This window comes from Neofelis nebulosa, chromosome 5 (assembly GCF_028018385.1).
Source record: "Neofelis nebulosa isolate mNeoNeb1 chromosome 5, mNeoNeb1.pri, whole genome shotgun sequence".
In the NCBI taxonomy this organism is placed as follows: Eukaryota; Metazoa; Chordata; class Mammalia; order Carnivora; family Felidae; genus Neofelis; species Neofelis nebulosa.
In genome coordinates, this window is record NC_080786.1 from 101,634,371 (window position 1) to 101,655,585 (window position 21,215).

At 33.1% G+C, this 21,215-nt stretch overlaps 1 protein-coding gene across 1 annotated transcript in view; it reads right to left on the minus strand.

Moving 5' to 3' along the window:
• The window catches only part of NECTIN3 (nectin cell adhesion molecule 3), a 135,448-nt gene that overhangs the window by 49,760 nt on the left and 64,473 nt on the right, over window positions 1-21,215 (minus strand). Inside the window, exons 6-7 of the mRNA XM_058731477.1 lie at window positions 11,709-11,847; window positions 9,336-9,420 (exon numbers count right to left, since the gene is read on the minus strand). Coding sequence (XP_058587460.1) covers window positions 9,336-9,420; window positions 11,709-11,847 — 224 coding nt within the window. The remainder of the gene's footprint in view (window positions 1-9,335; window positions 9,421-11,708; window positions 11,848-21,215) is intronic.

A 21,215-nucleotide genomic window follows, 5' to 3' on the forward strand; every position in this document is an offset into this window, starting at 1 on the left:
GTCAAAAAATGGAAACAATGCAAATGCCCATCAATAGGTAAACATAAATAAAATGTAGTATGCCTATAAGGTATACCTGTTTAAAAGGAATAAACTACTGATCAACACATGAAGGAACCAGAAATCAAAATCATTGTGGGGAGTGAAAGAAGTGACACCAAACATACAAACAAACATACCATATGATTCTATTACATAAAATTCAAGAACATGTAAATTAATACATAGAGACAGAAAGTAGATGAGTGGTTGGGTCCTTGGGGAGGTGGAAAGGCAACAGGGGAATGACGAGAGGGAAAGATTATAAAGGGGCATCAGGAAACTTTTGAAAATGATGGATAAATCCATTTTCTTGATTGTGGTGACGTTTTCCCAGTCTGTGTATATGTATGCATATTTGTGTACTGTGTTTATGTATTATATGTAAAATGTATCAAACTCACACTTTAAATATATGCAGTCTGTTTTATACCAATTATAAAGCTAATAAATTTTAATAAAGTTCTTTTGAAAAAAGGGAAAAAAGAAGGGTGCCTGGGTGGCTCAGTCAGTTAAGCCTCTGACTTCAGCTCAGGTCATGATCTCGCGATTCTTAAGTTTGAGCCCTGCATGGGGCTCTGTGCTGACAGCTCAGAGCCTGGAACTTGCTTAGGATTCTGCGTCTCCCTTTCTCTGCCTCTCCCCTGCTCACAGTCTGTCTCTACCTCAAAAATAAATAAACATTAAAAAAATGTTTTTTTAATAAATAAATAAGGGAAAAAATACGTCATCATAGGCTTTGTCTATTTGTCACTAAAATATAAGCTCCATAAAGGCAATAATTGTTTCATCTGTCTTATTAACTAGTATTCCCAGTACTGGCACATAAGAAGTACTCAAGAAATACTGGTTTGATAAATGAGTGACAGAGAAAAAATAAAATAGAACTATGAGTCAAAACATATAGACACCATACTTTTTAATTTCACTTTAAGTCTACTAAATTTATAATAAAAGTATAATAATTTCCAAAAGAAAAATATGCTGAATTTTCATGAATCAGGTACTATTAGTTTTATTCTTCTGAAATAATTTCACTGCTTGATCTCTTTAATATTTTTACACTTGATCTTAGCCAAAAGGCTGAGAAGCAATATCTCTTTAATATTTTTATTAAGAATTACAGTTTCCTTCTTTGGGGGCGCCTGGGTGGCTCAGTCAATTAAGTGGCCGACTTCAGCTCAGGTCATGATCTCGTGGCTCATGAGTTCGAGCCCTGCATTAGGCTCTGTGCTGACAGCTCAGAGCCTGGAGCCTGCTTCAGATTCTGTGTCTCCCTCTCTCTCTCTGCCCCTCCCCTACTCCTGCTCTGTCTCTCCCTCTCTCTCAAAATTAAATAAACTTTAAAAAAATTAAAAAAAAAGAATTACATTTTCTTCTTTAATAACAGCAAACACATAGTACTTACTATGTGTCAGGCATGTTCTAAGGTTCTATGGTCTAAGGATGCAGCATATGGTAATTTATTAATCCCCATAAAATCTTAAAAGTAGGTTTATCTTTTTCTCATTTATAAGAGTGATTAGTAAGAGTTTTTAGTAAAAATATCAATCCTTTATACTTCAAATGTTGCACCTATATTTCCTTTGAATATATTATTTCAATATGATTAGTTTATGTCATTATTTCATCTGAGCTTTGTTGATCACAAAACTTTGTGCCTTCACAGACGAGAACACGGCCCTACAATTCTTTGACTACTTGTCTCAATAACTGCCACTATCTATTAACTGGAGGCAATATGCAAGATGTAAACATTTTGCTACCCAAGGGCAAAACAATGCTAGGAAATACTCAGTATTCATTTACTTGAAGCAGTCCACTCCATCATATAGTTTTCTCTAATTTGGATGAAAAATGTTAATTCTTCTGTCATCTTTCTCCCTTCCTTTTCCCTGACTCCAAAGCCTATAGCTATTGGTAGCATCTGAATATATGTTAAAATATTGAGATCCCGGGAGAAAATCAGACCATCGATGATAATTAACAAAAGCAGCTTATTAAAAATTATTATTGCAAAATGGCAGTTATGTATCAGAAAGATGAGTTTTGAAAGGAAGTAATGAAAATGTCTAAAACTATACAGTAGTAGTAGGTGGACAGGTTCAAAAAAGCCTTAAATGAAATATGGCATGATTGGTAGCAATTAAGATACCTGGAGGACATATCCAACTCTAGAACTTGCTAACAAGTAGGACCACCATGTTTCTAAAACCACAGTTTGATAACATTTGCTCTAGTCGGAACAACTTTTCATTTTTATCCCATTTTATAATATAAATCAATGGAAATATAAGATTCATCTTCCTAAACTTTCTGTACCACAAATTTAGATATCAAGAAGCAATGTATATATACTACTCATCCTGGAATTAAAAGAAAAAAGTTTCATATCTACTTACAAAATGTTTAAATGGTCATAATTTTGTTCAATAAGCACACAAAAGAATGAGAGTTTGCAGGAAAAAAATGGCTTTTTTGACACTTGAAAAGATGATAAAACTCACTAATAATGAGAGTGCAAAATTATAATTTTACATGCACACACATTTTTTTACCTATCAGATCACCGATACTCAAGTGGAATACATATGCTGTTGGTAAGGATGTGGAGAAACAGGCACTTTCAAGCATTACTGATTGGAGTACAAAATAGTATAATATTTATAGAGGATAATTTGACAGTATCTATCAAAAGTATAAACACATTTACTATTTGATACAGCAAGACCAATTCTAAAAAATCTATACCGAGGATTATACTTGGGTAGATACAAATATCATATATATAAAGCTATTCATTACAGCATTATTGGTTTATTAAAATATTTTGACACTACAAACTGTGTAATATATGCAAATTAGAATCTTCTGTAGACATAAAAAAGAATGAGAATGCTCTGCAACCCAATAAAAAAGATCTTCAGTATATCTTAGGAGGAATGGCAAAATATTTAACAGTACATACAGCTACCTTTTATACAAGAAAAAAAAAATGTGTGCATGTATGTTTCCCTGTCTATGCTTAAACAAACCTTATTAAGTCAAACAAGAAATGTATAAAAGTGATTTTCTGTAGGAGGTGTAGGGTAAACAGGAATGGGAATGGGAGGGAGACTTTAGAAAATACCCTTTTACATTTTTTTGTATGCATTATGTACTCGAAAAATAAATAGGAACACTCTTTCCTACCAACACTCTGCCATGAGCATTTATAAAAATTTACTAAAGAATGTGATACATCATAGTGAATTATTGGGGGAAAAATCTTAATTTCCCAAGACAGTAAATTCTGCTGAAGTATTACCATAACTGGTTTGACTGATTAACAATATTCCAGGTTAGTAATTCAGGTTTCAACAGATCTCTATTTTTTTATGCTAAAAGGTCACTGACAGAGGGGAGAAAAAGCACTGCAGAAAAATTAGAAACTACAGAAAAGTATAACATAAGACATAATATTCATGGAGAAGTCTAATACATAATCATTGTTAATATTTTAGAATATTGCTATAGAGTCTCTTGTTCCTCTGTTATTTTTCATACATGCTATATTGATATCTGGTACACTGATATTAGATATACTGACATTAAATATACTGGAACATAATTATGTCTCTGGGATAGGGTTATTCTAGAATTTGTAACACAAACATGATCACAGACTGAGAAGAGTATAAAGAGGTGTTTGATTCTTCCATTTATTCATTCAAAAAGATTTTGTTCAGTAACTACAACGTGCCAAACAAGGTGTTATGCACTGGGACTATAGTACTAAGCAAGGGAGACATGATCCCTGCCTTTACATCGCTTAAGGTCTACAGTAGAGGTTCTCAAATTTGGGGCCTCAGGATCCCTCTATACTTTAAAATTTTGAGAACCCAAAGTACTTTCATTTACATGGGTAAGAGCTAACTATATTTATCATCTTAAACATTAAAACTATGAAATTAAAAAAAACATTTTAATGTTTACTTATGTTTGAGAGAGAAAGAGAGAGAGAGACAAAGAATGCATGGGAGGGGCAGAAAGAGAGGGAGACACAGAGTCCAAAGCAGGCTCCAGGCTCCGAGCTATCAGCACAGAGCCTGACACGGAGCTCGAACTCACAAACTGTGAGATCATGACCTGAGCTGAAGTCGGCTGCTTAATCCACTGAGCCACCCAGGTGCCCCAAACTATGAAATTTAAAAAAAAAAAAATTTTTATTAACATTTATTTATTTTTGAGACAGAGAGAGACACAGCATGAATGGGGGAGGGTCAGAGAGAGAGGGAGAGACAGAATCTGAAACAGGCTCCAGGCTCTGAGCTGTCAACACAGAGCCCGACGCGGGGCTCGAACTCACAAACCGCGAGATCATGACCTGAGCCGAATTTGGACGCTCAACCGACTGAGCCACCCAGGGGTCCCCCAAACTATGAAATTTTTAAAAATATTTAATTCATTTAAACAGAATAATAATATGATACAAATAGCATCTTTTACGTGAGCAAATAACCATGTTTTCCAGAACAAAGATAAGCGAGAAGAGTGGCATTTTATTATACTTTTTTACATTTTGCAAATCTTTTTCATATCTGAGTCAAAAGAAGAAAGCTTGATTTTCATATCTGTTATAGCATTTAATCTGTTGCAATAGGTTGTTTGGTTGAAATGCATGAAGAAAAAATGGCCTCACACAGATACACTGCTAGAAAGGGGAGAGACACTTCAATATTTCTTTCAGATAATTGAGAAAATTCTGCTTTGATACTATACCAAAACTCAACAACTAGAAGTTTCTTAAGGTTAGTTGCTAGTTGCTATCTGAAACTTTTCATACTCTCCTATATGAAAATCCATACGTTTATCTTATACTTTGGATATTTTATGCATGCATGATTATAACAGCATACATTGGTCATTTGGAAACTATTAGTTCACTAAGTTACACAGATATTCCAAACATTGGTACTTTTCATTTTTCAGTATAAAAAACAACATTCATTAATTTGCCCACTAATATCAATCCCATGGTTACAGATATAAGTTTTATAAAAATTATAATTTTTACTTGGAACCTCAAATTCTTCATTGGCAACAAATACTGTTAGTTGTTTGCCTTGAGCGACAGGTTCAGTTCATTGATTTGTGAGAAAATATCTGCAAAATTACTCAAGCCTAAATGACCATGGTTTGTTAGCCATTCTTTTAAGTCAAAATGGTGTTCCACAATAAAGGCAGCTAAGTTCAGCCTAAAATTCAGTTACACAAGTACTTATGCATATATACCATTTAATAACACAGAATATTAAGACACTTACACACATATTTATATGTGTATATAAGACGAATTTCTTAAATCATGAAAATTGATCTGTGTATTCCAACACCTGAAATACTGTTCATAAAACATTTTCAAGGTTGCTAAAATTAAAAATTCACCAAAGTAATCTGACAGATGGTTAGTTCTGCCAATGTGGCTATCAAGGGGTAAAAAAAAAATCTCATGATATTTCAAGAGATTAAAAGCTTTCAATAATATGTCAGCATTGTGAAAATAACTTCAAGAGCCACATTTCCTATAATATTCTTGCTTGAATGAAATCCTGTTATGATCTTCAGTAAAGTCAAGTAATAGTATCTATTTCACACAATCTACTAGACCTAACTTTCCAAGAATAAATGTTATTTTAGGCTGAACCACAGAGCATTCTAAAAGATTTACATTTACATCCAGATTTTTTCCATGTCAGAAATCAAACTGTATTAGTTACATATTTCTTCCTGAAAATGATCCCTTGATCATTTTAGTTGGTTTGGGAAATATTTTTTCACATCAGAGTATACAACTCTCCCAAAACAAGGCTAAAATACAGCATTATTCATAGAACACTAAGTGTTGTCCAAAATTCTTTAATACAAAGAAATTTTATATCAGTGTTCAGTGTTTCATGCTGGATTTGAAGCTGAATGAGATAAAGGAGCCCCCTACAACTATAAACAACACTGGCCACTCTGAAAAATACTGGTCTATAATAGAGTGGGAAAGCAATTTCTAGACCACTATGTATTCTATGATCACATTTGTGTTTAAAAAAAAAAAGGCAAAACAAACCTAGCTATAGATGTAAATATGGATGATACACCCATGAAAATAAATTTATGGAAAAAAGTCTGGGAGAATATTTAAATTCGTAACAATGGTGATAGCTGGAGAAGGAAATTATATACTTGGTGATGGAGTAATAAAAAAGAACTTTCACAGCTGACTATAAATTTCTGTAGTATTTGTTTTTGTTGTTCTAAGAACATACTTATGGATTACCTGTATAATGTTCATAAAACATAATGAAAAGGTAAAATATACTTTAAAGCCATTAATTAATATTTCTTTCCCAAATGAAGACTCAACTTCTGCAGGATTATTACCTAATACATGACAAGCTGGTGATATTTCTCAATTCCTCCTTGCCTCAGGCAAGACATTCTTTTTTATTTCCCTCATACTTATGCATGCCTCCATGCATCTTCTCTGCAGTAATGGTTCCCACCCAAGGACACTGCCTCTTCACAATACCAGGCCTCATTCTCCTAACATACATTGAAAGGAAACCTTCCCCAGGATGAGTGGTGGTACTATTACCACAAAAGCAACACAAGGTGTACAAATGTGGGTACCAAGGAGGTGTCTCTTTCTGTGGTTTCCCAAGAGTAGAACACTGATGGGTAGAATAAATGAGACTGTCTTCCTTTAAGCCATGGAGGCATTTGGGAGCCTGGCCTAGGTGACTAGGTCACTAGGCCTGTTTGGGAAGGCTGGGGGCTAATGACTTCAAGCAGGAATTACCTCATCACCTTGAAGCAGACAAGACACCCAGAGAAGTGGAACATTCGCAAGGCATTTAGTATTGCAACATGCTATCACTGTATGAAACTGATCAGATAGTAATTACACACTTACAGATTTCTTGGTAACCAGGACACGGCTCTGTGTATTTTACATTTTGATATCACAGCATTAATTAAAACACAAACAGCCACATAAATTAACATACAGACATTATAATGCGTGAATCATAACAAGTTATCTGATGGATAATGAGTTTAGCCTAAATTATTTTTTTTTAAAGATTTTTGTTTTGTTTTGAGAGAGAGCGCATGCGCATGAGTGGGGTAAGGGCAGAGAGAGAGAGGGAGAATCTTTTAAGCAGGCTCCACCTTAGCTCAGAGCTCGACGCAGGGCTCAGTCTCATGACTGTGAGATCATGACCTACGCCCAAATCAAGAGTCAGATGCTTAATGACTGAGCCACTCAGGTGCCCCAGCCTAAATTATTCTTAAAAGCTTTATAGAATTGGGAGTTATTTCATCTCCAATTCAAGTTCTAACTCTCTTAAGCAAAATTACAGCAACCAGTTCACCCTCGGCAATAGTTTGTAGAATCAGTTTTATAGCTAGAAGACGGAAACAAACAGTCACATTTTTTACCTGCTCAATTTCACAGATGAGGAAAAAGTCACAATGTTACCACATAGTATCCGACTCCCAAAGTCCAATGTTTGTCATTCATTGCAGGTGCTTTCCCATCAATCTTCTTTCTAAACTTCCCATTACTTTTCCACTATAACTTCATTTCCACCTAGGTTTATGCTTTTGAGTATGCAATTTACTACAAATCAAATTATTCTAATCACCAAGTGAGTAATTTCATCACCTGCTTCATAACTTCTACCTCAAAAAGCCAGGAAGCATTCCCTAATTCCAAGGACACTAAAAACTATAGTTTCTAGCACTGTCAACTCAAATCATCCAAGAAAAATCTTCCTTTTGTGTTTATTTGGAAACAACTACAGATATAAAAGTCATATTTTTTAAACTAAAACCCGGGACCCATGATGACCTAAACCCAATATTTTTTTTCCAATTTATAAGCTTTTGTAAATATTTAATTTGAAGATATTAAATAATAACAACTTATATAATCAACTGGTATTACAGACAAAAATTAAATTATGCGTAGTGTTGTCCTAGAAAATTACTAACCATGTTCTTAAAAAATTCCCAAAACTTAATCTGGAAATCTTCTGGTTAATTACTAGGTTTGTGAAGGGAAGAAGACAGCTGCCTTTCTGTAGCAGTTAGCAAGAGCTCTAGCTAAATATTTTGTTGACATTTCACAGTACTTGTCAAGTTCATTTCTTTGCCAAAAGAGATGTGCGCTTACATTCTACATGGAAACAAGAGGTCTGGGAAGATAGCACGTCTTCACCCAAAGACCCCACACTTGTGTGAGACAACAAACCTGGTGCCCACTGGCAATGAGCCAGCACATGCCAGGGAATGCTCCTCCCTGCCCCCATGCTCAGGCAGTAGACTGAACATGTGGTCAACTAAGACACAGAAGATAAGAACATCTTAGTACCTGTGCTGAAGTGAGCACGGAAAGCTGAGAACATCTTAACAGATACATTCCCTTGGAATTTTTCCACCAAATTAAATTAATTGGTGGGCAAACAATTTGCTTTATTCCAGCTGAAGACAAAAACATATTTTAGGGGAAAAATATTATAGAATGTTTCCACAGGGAATAAAACCCCAATATAGGGTCAGGGCCCCAATCGGTTACTTGGATGCCAGATGGAAATAAACAAAACCAGAACAGCTAACAGTAAGAATAAAAATATTCAAATACCCGATGATTTCAACTTTCCCAAGGACAGCCTATTAATCTAGGTAGAGAATATGAGATAGACGCATTTAATTAATACTTTCACATGAATTATTGTAAACTGATCCCAAAAGAAAATTTAAAATGATCATAAACGTAATATGGGGACCAATATTCATATCCAGAACTTTAAACTGGAATATAAACCTTTTGTTGCTAAATAAAGGAATGCTAAAATTTAGATTTTGAGTATACTGAAACAAAAATGAAATACATACTCCAAGGATTAAAAGCTCTTCATCATATCCTAGCAAAGACGTTCGATTTTTCTTTTATTTTATGTAAATATGCATACTTTACAATGAATAGGCATGTCAATAAACTATTAACAATAAATCTTTGGGCATAAGCTTTTAGTAAAAATCTGTACTCCTAATAAAGTGTTGATTTGTCTTATCTACACTGGCTATACCATCGTTTCTTACCAATTTGTAGGCAAAATTTGATGCTTTAAATGTTGTAGAGAAATGATTATGTATTACTATGCTACATTTAACGTATAATGACTAAATAATATCAAATAATATACATTGCTTAGTGTTTTTTATTTCATTTTATTTTAAGTGTAATCAGGAACACATACCTGATATAGAAGGTCTTTTTGAGGCAAAGGGGGAGATCGTTCTTCATACATAAGAGGTGGTTTATGTGTGGGTGGAAGGTCGATCCTGCATTAAAAATGTTAAAACATGTGATTGCAACATTTAGCAAAAACAAAACAAACCAACAAACAAAAACAAGGGAGGGGGAGGAAAAAACCAGGTTTTAAAGGTTCCAATGTTTAAAACTAATCTGATTGATTCGTTTGAAGAAGCAAACTCAAATGGAAGCATTTTTTGAAAATTATTACTAAGCAAGTGACCTAATCCATGACCAATTTACTTAAGTATTGCATGTTTTTCCATCTCACTATATTATTATATTACTACACCTACCATCGTATTAAACATAGTCAAACGTGCAACGGAAGGCAAAATGTCATAAAATTTAAAAAATTATATCTTAAAATGATAATGAAAACACTTTTACATTTTTGAAATACTTTCAAAACTAATTTTTTAAGTGTGTGTCTGTTGGTTGGTTTATTTTAGAGAGAAAGAGAGAAAGGGAGGGGCAGAGAGAATCCCAGGCAGGCTCCACACGGTCAGTGCAGAGCCCAACGTGGGGCTCGAACCTACAAACTGTGAGATCACAATCACAGCCGAAATCAAAAGTTGGTCACTTAACTGACTGAGCCACCAAGGTTCCCCATCAAAACTAATTTTCAAAAGCCATGGTCACTCTTAGAATATTCATCATGTAAATTAGGATTCTGAATCTAAAGACCATTATAAATCTTGTCACCTGAAATAAACCAAGGTGCCATTACATCCCTAGGGAATGTATTTTTGCCAAAATAACCCATTTTTAAAAACCTGTATTTTCATGTATTTAAACACTGTTGTCACAATACAAATAGAATATATCTTGTAGCTCTCTGCATTTTAGGAAATAATTTTTTTTATCTATTCTCATACTTTTAAAGTTCACAGATAACTAATGTACAGTAATTATGATTATTAAATCAAACAAAAATGTTACCTATAGTAAAAAATAAAGAGAATGAAATCTATAGAAGCCAAAGTAATTACAAATTCTCTGTGGTCTAATAGCTTCTCAATGTGGACATGAAATAACATTTTAAATGAACAGAATTCAAACAACAAATAAAGATTATGTTTTGAAATTACACAAAAGCCTGAGATAACTTGGGAGCTAAAATAAAGTTAACCAAATGCTAGTTACTCTTGAAATATTAAAGAACTATAAAAGTTATTGGAACTATAAATTATTATAACTATGAACATTAAAGAACCAGTGATATAGGTGTTGCACTAAAAAGGTACTTTACAGTCCTTTAAAAGTAATTATTTCTTTTCATGTCATGAAAATCACAGCAAAGTCATAGCTCCAAGGAACCATCAACCATTTGGGTGAGAAAACTGAGGCTCATGGAGGTGATGTGACTTGTCCTTGATCATACCACTACTTTAATCATGACAGAGCTGAGACTAACACTCAGATGTCTCTAATCCAAGAAGATCTATGCTATAACTGTGCCAGATTAGAAAGGCACGCACGCACGCACACACACACACACACACACACACGCATGCACACACACACACACACACACACAGCATTTATGAAGACAGAAGAAATATATTCTTTGAGAGACAGACTTATTTCCTAATATAAAAATATTAATAAGCACATCATACTACCACTTATATAAAACTTCATGATTCATAAACATTATTATATTCTACTCATCACAACTATAGGTAAGGAGGAAAAATATGAAAATATTATTCACATTCCATAGATGAAGCAACAAAGCTGTTGATGGAATTAAATGAATTGGGACATTTGTCTTTTGATTCTACAGCAAAGTGTAATATCTGCTTTATAATTCTATCTCAATGATTGGCCCAAAACATTGCTTACTCTTTAAGTGAACAAACTGCACACTTTGTAATTCACCAAAACCAAAATTGTTTAAGAAAAAAAAGCTTTAAAACTCAATGTATTTGATAGCTCTTGGCGGCTGAAGGTTAAGATCTATCCATACATAAGACTGGCATATACAATCTGGAGATGCAATTAAACGTCTAAGATTTTTTTGAATCTCTCTTTCAAGCGCAGTTCTTCAAAGACCTGCATTTTTATTCAGAAGACAGGACAAAATAATTTATCATTGTTATCATTTGGAATGATGTCTAATATATTTGTCTCCAACAGCCTCTTGACACTATACACCAAAACAGTACATTCTGATTAAACCATGGTCAGCTCACAAAGATCTAACAGTATCTTTACTCTCATCCCTCAGACATTTTACATACGAGTAGCAGTAAAGATAGATACAAAGACTGACTCATACTGAATGTTGAACACAAGCAAAAAAGTTACCTACACTTTGTCAAGATAGGATGGTCTCTTTTTTCGAGGAGTCAGCAGCACAGTCACAAAGATAGCAATGATGAAAAGGGCAAGGACGGCTCCAATTACGGCGCCAGCTACGGCTATGGAGGAGGTCTGCTTAAATGGAACATCTGTAAAGTAACAAAAATCAGGCTTTTCAAACAATTTTAAAAAGAGTTCTTGAATTTGCACACCCTAATTTCTATAATGTGCAAAGACTGATTGAACTTTGTTAGAGGACCTCAAATTTGATTCAGTACTTTTTGTAGGATTATGCTAACACCCTCCTTCCTTACGTCACCTTAGCACTCCAGCTTTCCTTTTTTTCAAGTTATGAAAATAATATCCCCAGTCAGATAGCAACGAGTGAATCTATTTTCTATGGTCAAAGAATGTCTGGAGAAGAAACAATAGAGAAAAGGATGAAAGCTCTTTTAAGTTCTTACTCTAAGAGATAAAACATTTTTTCATTATTCTTTGAGTTAACCAACAATATATACATTTACCATTTTTTATTCGAGTAAAATATAAAAGAAGTTCTACTAAAGAAACTAAAACCTTCAAGAAGGGGCAAACCAAAGACACACACACACAAAATCCCAGATCTAACAAATATGGCAAAAAATGACACTGTATAAGTTTTTAAATAGAGGTATTATAAAAACAGCACTTGTTGCAGATAATTTCCCTTAATTCACGAACATTTAATACAAAGTACACTTAAGACAGTGTCTCTACCACAAAATTAGATGGAGAATCTTCCCTATCCCCTGGATATAAACACACTACATAATTTCTAAATACCAATTTCTCTTTCCCAGTCTGCACCATAAATTTTATAAAAAAGGATTTTAAAAACATATTTAGTAATTACCATGTCATACAATACTGAAAAATTAAGTCACCCTATTTTATGAACATCCAAATAAGGGAATGTACTAAAACTATTGCAACTATATATTTTCAAATGTAAGTACTATGGATATGACAAAACAATCCTTATGTGCATTATTTTGACAATTTCAGCAACATTAATTTTGAGTAATTACAAAGTACCTTCAATATACACAATTTTGTCTTATCTTTCTAACCAGTAAGAAAGATGTTTAAGATAAACTTCTATATTGCAGCTCTAAAGTTAAATATTCTGCCCAAGGTCATTCCATCAACTAGTAGTAGAGAACAGAAAGTGAAATAAAGCTAGCTGGGTTAGGCTTGAAGCCCTCATTATGCCCTTGTTGGGAGAAAACGTTGTTATACAACTGCACATCTAACGTAGACTCTCCTTTCGGGTCCCCTATGAAGAACTCTTAGCTTTCACTTAAATAGGCGTTCACATAGAGTTCTAAATAATTGCAATTACCATTGGGACCAGACATGGCAAGTTTAGAAGACATTAAAGCAGTTATCAGTTTTGAAATATGTTTCACGGACTTACCATCATAGTATTCCCATATAAATACATATTTAGAAGTATTTTCCAATTCTGTATCTATTAAAATGTGAGTTGCATGTTGTTTTAGATTGCTAAAAAAATATATTTCCTTCCTTCCCAATTATAAAAATTTCTTTAGCAAACTAACAATTCTTTATTAATGAGTCATTTTATTAGTCTCATTCTAGACTAAAAACTTTACATCAATGAGTAGCAAGTAACTCATTTCAATAACTTTCAAACTTTCAATTAGGATTTAAAAATAGTAAAATATACAATTATTTTAAACAATATAACCAGTTTAGTCATTCAGGATCTTACTCTCATTTGCTAATACACCTAGTTTATCTTCCTATGGTTGCTCATTTCTCTAATCCCTACTACCTCCATTTGAATACGTGCTACGTGAGAGAAAAAGTTTGAAATCCAAGCCAGTCAAATAATACTCTGCTCTTGTCAATGTTTAAAGATTTGGAATGACCTAGGAGTAATTTCTACTCTACACGATCACTTTTCCAACCATATACATTATAGCTTTGTATTCAGTCTTTAAAAGTCCAACTGAAATCTATTAAGATTACATACCCAAGGTTATGTGACCAAGGTCATATATATTTTCAGTGGCATAAATAAAAAATCCTTAAGTGTCAAATACGCTACCTATTCCACTAGTTTTCTAAAGGTTTTTCTTCAAAGGAAATCTTTCTTTTGCTGAGGGATCAAAAGCATCCCTATCAGTTTTGCCCAAGTGTACTGAATTCAAATTTGAGTGTTCTTATCTTGATGGTAAGACAAAGTTAATACCATATTTATAAAAATACTTTTAAATACTTCTGAAATTATTTTTGAAAAACTCAGGTTACTCTTTGAATGTAAGATTTTCAATGTACAGACCATTACATCAAACCTCATCATTCATCAAACCTCACACCTCCAAGAAAACCTCTCATTTAATCTTAATAAAGATATTAAATTTGGTAGTGTTTTGTAATAAGATATAATAATCACAGACTTTTCACATCCTAAGGTAATTTCCAACTCTGTACTATTTTTAATACCCTTAAGTAATTCTCAAGTCCAAATAGACACTATTTTCTGAACATTTAAATTATGGTCTATTTATCCACTTCTGTCCCATTAGTCTTATAAATCCTAGCTCTGGGACTCTTAGTTGACTTTGTATAGACTATGATGACTCTTCCTTCTATCTTAAATTGGGCATATTTATTTCACCCAGTTCCATTCATTCTTTATTCATATTTTTCCTTTCTTTTTCGTACACCTCTTCTTAGTATCAAACCAGGCTAGTAAGTACTGAAAAGAGCAAATCAAAGAAAAACTACATATGAATCCATTTACCAACTGGATATTCTACAGAAGCAAATTGATTATGTTAAATACATAAATGGGATAGGTTTCATGTTTCCTTTTCCAATTCTTCTACTAACTGAGAAAAAACAAAGAAGAATATATTTGCGATATTAACCGGTGATGAACACTAGTATGAAAAGCAAAGAGCAAGCTGAAATTTCTTGTATTCAAGTCAAAGAATTTTAATGAAAATTGAGAATTTAGCTACAACACTGCCTCCTCCACATCTCTGCCCACATAATCTACTCTATATTACAATCAAACTACAAGGAGGAAATAAGTAAGCAAATGTATAAACATTTGGCATTTTTAAACATTCAGCTAATTTACTGAATGACTGACATGACATTACCATCACCTAAGGAGACAGACTACTAAATCTTAACTATCTGCTTACAATCAGCAGAAAACAAAAGTGCTTTCCCCAATACAACAAAAGCTTACTGCCCATAATAGATATCATGCATATGTCTTCTAGGGAAAATGTTCAAAAATCTAACACATCATACCAAAAGAAACTTAATACAGACATAAAAATTTTCATTATTTTTGAAAAAAATATACATATAACTACTAAACTGAATTTAAGTTTGTCTTTATTACTCTGATACATACAAATAAAAAATATGTTGAAGCTATTCAAATATGCTTACCTAATTCACATCTGACAAGATTTGAAAAAAATAAATACTATTCTACACAGCAAAACATAGCAACTTGCTAAAAACCACTTGAAACGGGTGAGTATAGAAATCTACAGGCCCTTTTCACACACGCAAACACCAAGACCTAACAATTAATGGAAATATTTTCCTTTATTACACCAAAACTTCAGTGGTTCTACTACCTGATTCACACATTAATGTGATACCCTACAAATTTATCTTCTCAACTTTTATTTGCTCTTATAATACATATCACTGTATCACCAATTTTTCCCCATAAATATATCTCACTTTTATTTTTCAATAGTCACTTTAAATTTTTTTTTTTTTACATTTATTTATTTTTGAGAGACAGAGAGACAGAGCACAAGTAGGGGAGGGGCGGAGAGAGAAGGAGACACAGAATCTGAAGTAGGCTCCAGGTTCTGAGCTGTCGGCACAGAGCCCGAGTGGGGCTCGAACTCACAAACTTCGAGATCATGACCTGAGCTGAAGTCGGAGGCTTAACCCTCTGAGACACCCAGGTGCCCCTCAATTGCCACTTTTAATGTTTACTTTTCCAATACACCTTCTACTTCATTATATCCATCGAAATATTTATCTCACTACTTTTTAATAAATGTCCTTTCTTTGGGTCGGGATGGTGTTGTCACCTCTCGTTCAACAAATTACCAATAGTAACCTAACGTGTCAGGCACATGCTAAGTGCCAAGAATGTAAGGATGAATTTTACATAGTCCCTATCGTCACAGTAGAGAGCAAAATCCCTGAAGTGGGATCACAGAATCCATAAAAATATTTTTTTCCAATGTAGAAAGAGATTATTATCACTTATCCCCTTTTTTAGGATAAATGATAATTACAAAATAAATGTGGTGCTAGTATATCATACACGGACTGGCACTGGTAGCTTCACTTAGTCCAAACGTCAGGTGTTCACTTGCTACACAAGGAATCTACAAAATCCCATGGATAGTATGGAATGGGATAGTTCCAGAATGAAATCAAACAATTACACATCCACTTTGTTGTCCCCTCTCAGCAGAGCCAGCATCTTGTGACACACTACGGATGTATGAGAGCTCAGCTGAGTGAACTAGTAACTACCCTAGATTTAACGAACAGTCAAGAATTTAAAGGAGGCCGACATGGACACCCCGGGTGACAGAGGAACATGAGAGGATCTGTGCTAATCCATGTTACATACTAGGAAGCATTTATTCTTAATAGGTGTCATTCCTGCAAAGAATTGGCAGAATGAAGAGAACACCAACTATGAAGGCACAAATAATGACAAAATCCCTTAAAACAGCAATGCAATTATCTTACTCTTAATACACAAATTTTATCAGTTACATTATGAAGCAAAACCATGGCCATATAATCAGTGATGAGTCAACCAAAAAACTGAAGCACATTAGGAGACCAAATAAAATAAAGATTTACATTCACTCTTATTAACCATAAACCTCACACTAAACCCATACTGTGCTGAAATAATAGCTAATATGAGGGGTGAAGTTATTGTGATTAGCAAGACATCGAAAAAGCAAACATTCTGAACAGGAGACTAGCTCTAAAAACAGTAGTTGGGATGAAAACTGTTAAGGCTCCCAACAATGTACTTCTTCCATTTAAATCTACTTGTTTTTGAGAAGTTGCATTTTAGCTACCAAATATCAAAATAAAAACCAAGTATCGAAATATCTGAACATGGAATCAAACCTTTGAATCACTGAATCAAAAATACAAAATCATGATTAAAAAAACAAATGAAGCACACTCCCATCACATGGTTTGAGCTGGATCTTGAATGCAGTGAAGTGTAGAAAGGAAATTTCAGGTAAAAGCAGTATGGTCATATGGTCATAATTATTCAGACATCAAAGCACACGGTATGGTAAAAGAAGAGGGTTAATAAACCTAGACATCAAGCAGGTTCCCTGTTAGATCTAGGCTTTGAGCATCTAATGACTGCTAATATCAAAAGAAAAGCAGGTATTATATGCCTTCTGATAGAAGATATCACCACTTAGGAAGTAATTTTGCCCCCCACCTCCAAATTACACCTTAATCTTATCAAGGTTCTAGATCTGACAATTTACAGAAATTACAGAGGTACAACTGGCACAATCCAAACTGGGAAGCTGCAGGACACAAATGAAGCCATTTCTTCAACAAATAAATTGCAAGGGAAAAATCAAGAGAGTGGGGAATGCCTCATGGAGAACACATAGATTAAAAATATTAAAAATATCACAATGTATGGGTCACATTTAGAAACTAATTAAAACTACAAAAAAAGTGATTAGAATTTGAACACTCATTGGATTCTTAATATTAAAGCATTTTTAATTTTTGGTACAAGAAATCTGTGGTTAGTTTTCCTAAATGTTTCTACTCTTAGAGCTGTATGCTGATACATTTACAGATGAACTAAGGGCAGGAGGGATTATGTGAATAGGAATTTAAATGGAACAAGACTGACCATGAATTGATTATAAACAGAAGCAGGTACACTGAGGTTCATTTCATTATGCTGTCCTATTTTCATATAATTTCTCATAAGAAAATGTTTTTTAAAAAGAGAGGCCAGTCTTCTAGATCTAGTTACCTCTGGCTTTTAGACCAAACTGTCCCTTCAAGACTAGGTGTTTCCTGAGATATTTCTCATTAACTGAGACTGAAATTAGTTATCATGTCTATGTAGAAATATCATACATGTAAGGAAATAGGCCTTGAATTATTTTCTCAAGTTTTAAAGATATTTTAAAGTTATCTTATTAAACTCACTTTCACTCTGCTTCACCCACAGTACCTAGCCAGAACAGCAGCAAAAAAGGTAAGTAATCTAGGATAAATCAAAATTGAATCAAGTTTTATCCTCATAAATTGAAATGAAAATGACAAAACAACTATTATCAAGGTTCAAGAAATGACCCCTAAGGATATATACAGCAAAGGCAAACCTATCCCTACTCAACTCAAAGTAGATAGGTACAAAAATCAAAACAAAAATAAAAAAAATAAAACTGCAGCTAACTGGAATAGAGACAACAAATACTAAACAGAAAGCATTTTTAAAAACAGAATAGTTGATACGCTGCGTACACTGTTACAGAGATTCTTTCATGCATAAATTTTCATTAGAATAACAAGAGGGAAACCAAACTTAATCCACACTGTATGCTATTTAAAAATAAAAACAAAACAACTGCTGCTTGCCTTAAATAATTTAAAGTTTAGGAAAACAAGTATTATTTTAAACATAAGAGATATGAAACAGGGAGGTGATTACAATCAGAAACAATGGCATTTACAATGAAAGCAGTAATAAGTGAAAAGCCCTAAATGCCAACTTACAAAACATCTCATGAAATGTTCATTCCAAATAGAAAGCCAGTATGTAAAATTTAATTTATGTTAAAGTTGCAGCAAAAATATTCAAAATTTGTTTTAACTGCTAAGCCTGGAGAAACAGATAATTCGTGATTGTGGAGAATGTTATTCACAATGTGTATAGGAAATAGGAATTAAGTAGTCAATTAAAAATAAATCCTATAATGGCTAACCTACCAACTTAGATGCTCCCTCAAATTTTAATTGTGTCCTTTAACCTTATATAATCTTGTTTGGGAAGAGGAATAAAAATAGGTTTTGAATTCCCACAAAAACTTCATTAGTTAAATATAAGAAATTGGGTTATACACACAACACACACACACACACGCACACACTCTTCAGCAGATAATATAACAAGGAGAAAGGTAATACAGAGATATAGGCTTGTTATAGAAATATGCCTCTAAAGAATTTTTAAAAAACTTTTATTTAAAGATTTGTTGCATGGCTATTAGGGGCTACCACCTGATAAATAACTTGGTAAAAAAAACAAAAACAAAAACAAAAACAAAAAAACCACTGATACAAATCAAATTAAAATTAAATCCAAACTCCATATACCAGAAATTTGAGAAAGGAGCATATTCTTATGGATGATACATTTCCAATTAACAAGCAAACAGAAAAGAACAATTAAATCTGTAAATCATTCCTCTATTTGAATTAAAAATTCAATATGCGTACCATTTCTTCCTTTCTTATATTTTACACAATACTCCCACACATTCACAACTTCTTATTCATATATCTTTAGTATTTACCAAAAGCAATTATCAAACTCAAATCAGATGTTTTCACATATGAAAGTGTTACATTTATCTCAATTTTTGCACTCATACATTGTACTTCCTACAAGCCCTTCTGCTAAACATTTAGCTAGGGTTATCTCTAGAAAACGTTCCTATATATGGCTATCAGAAGTAATACTTACTACTGAAAAACCTTAATGGTTTCTTTAATGTCAGACTTATCAAATAGAAACCTTTTAGGCACATGGTAAAGTACTAAATATTTCAACTATAATGTACTTCTCAAATGTAACTTTTAAAGTTAACCCCTAGCCTATTAAAGTTTTAATATATTTTAATAAAAATGGCAGGACAAAATAAAAGTTGCATTCATCATCCCTGCATTACTGAAATATTTTAACCAGTGTGAAGGAAAACCCTAAAGTGAATACAAAAATGAAAAGCCAGTTCAAAGAATAAAAAAAACAAACATAAACATCGTCAAAATAAAGTAAAACATTCTATCTTTTCCAAAAAAAATAAAAGGATTTTCCTATGTACCTATCAATTAGCTGTGTACATCACTGATATCCAAAAATTAATTTAACAAAAGTTTATTTGATATGACTATTCATGTTCACAAATAAGTCTCTATGTACAGTAAATAAACATAAAGTTCTAATAAACAGCAGTGCAATGCTTCAGAAAGTCTTAACTAGTACCAGCTTCTTAAAATTTTGAAATCTTAGTTTGTCAAATGATTTATATCAAGGATACAGAAGGTATCAAACATTCACTTGCCGTTTTCCATGTCATCCTCTCCCATCATAAAACAAAACAGAAAAAAATAACAACCCTAAACACACAATGGCCACAATATAAAAGGAAGGTCATAATCACTAAGCGGATATTTATATTTTTGTAATACAGTTCTTAAAATATAATATTTCCTTCAGATTATACTCAAGAACCACTGAGATTTATACAGTGATTATTCTGCTCAGATTCATATAGCATTTCAAACCATTGTTCTAAAGATGAAATTGTGAACAAAAAGCCACAAATTCCTATCTTCTATGGCAAGAAATTTTAGATCCATCTTTCTTGTGGCCATATGAGTGCTGGTATTTAAATTAAAAAATAAAGTCCACTTTAATCACAGGGTATTATCAATAAAATTTTGCTTCCAATGACTTGGACCAAAGAGTCTTAATATTTGTATACCAGTGGCTGATTATATTAAAACCACATGTTTTTTAACAAGATATCAGTGAGCTTACCTGTGTCCTCTGCTGATATTACAGTCTTATACTACATGTGTAAGTGGGAAGAGAAATAAAAGAGGTTTCTAATTTCCACAAAATACTGATAGCCAAAAGAGAGGAAATTATGTTACAATTGTTTAGAATAAGGCCTTGACTACTCGCAAAATTCTATGAACATGTTAGAATTTTGTCTTATAAAACATTCCTTTAGATTCGACGAGGATCATCAGGAGTGGAGCGGTTGGGGGATTAAAAAAAAAAAGTACCTACTTTGCCTTTTTATTAACAAAATAATTTATTTATGATTCTCCTACTAACCACTTCGATTCCTGGCAAAATACCTAAGGCAATTCTACACAGTTCTTTTTTTCAAATGAATCATCAACAGAAAACAACATCTTCTTTGGGCTTCAAAATAGTTGTCATCATGACAATTTTATAGGACTCCACCGTAGAAGCAATTTAATTACCTCACAAAGAAGATCCATCCACATTTGAAGATTTAGGTAACATTTCGTTTTCAAAAGATACATGATTTTTGGAAAGAATAGACTTAATGAATTATGCAAAAAACAAAAACAAAACAAAAAACCTTATGATGTTTCCAGTTTTAATTGGAAAAGCAAAAATCTT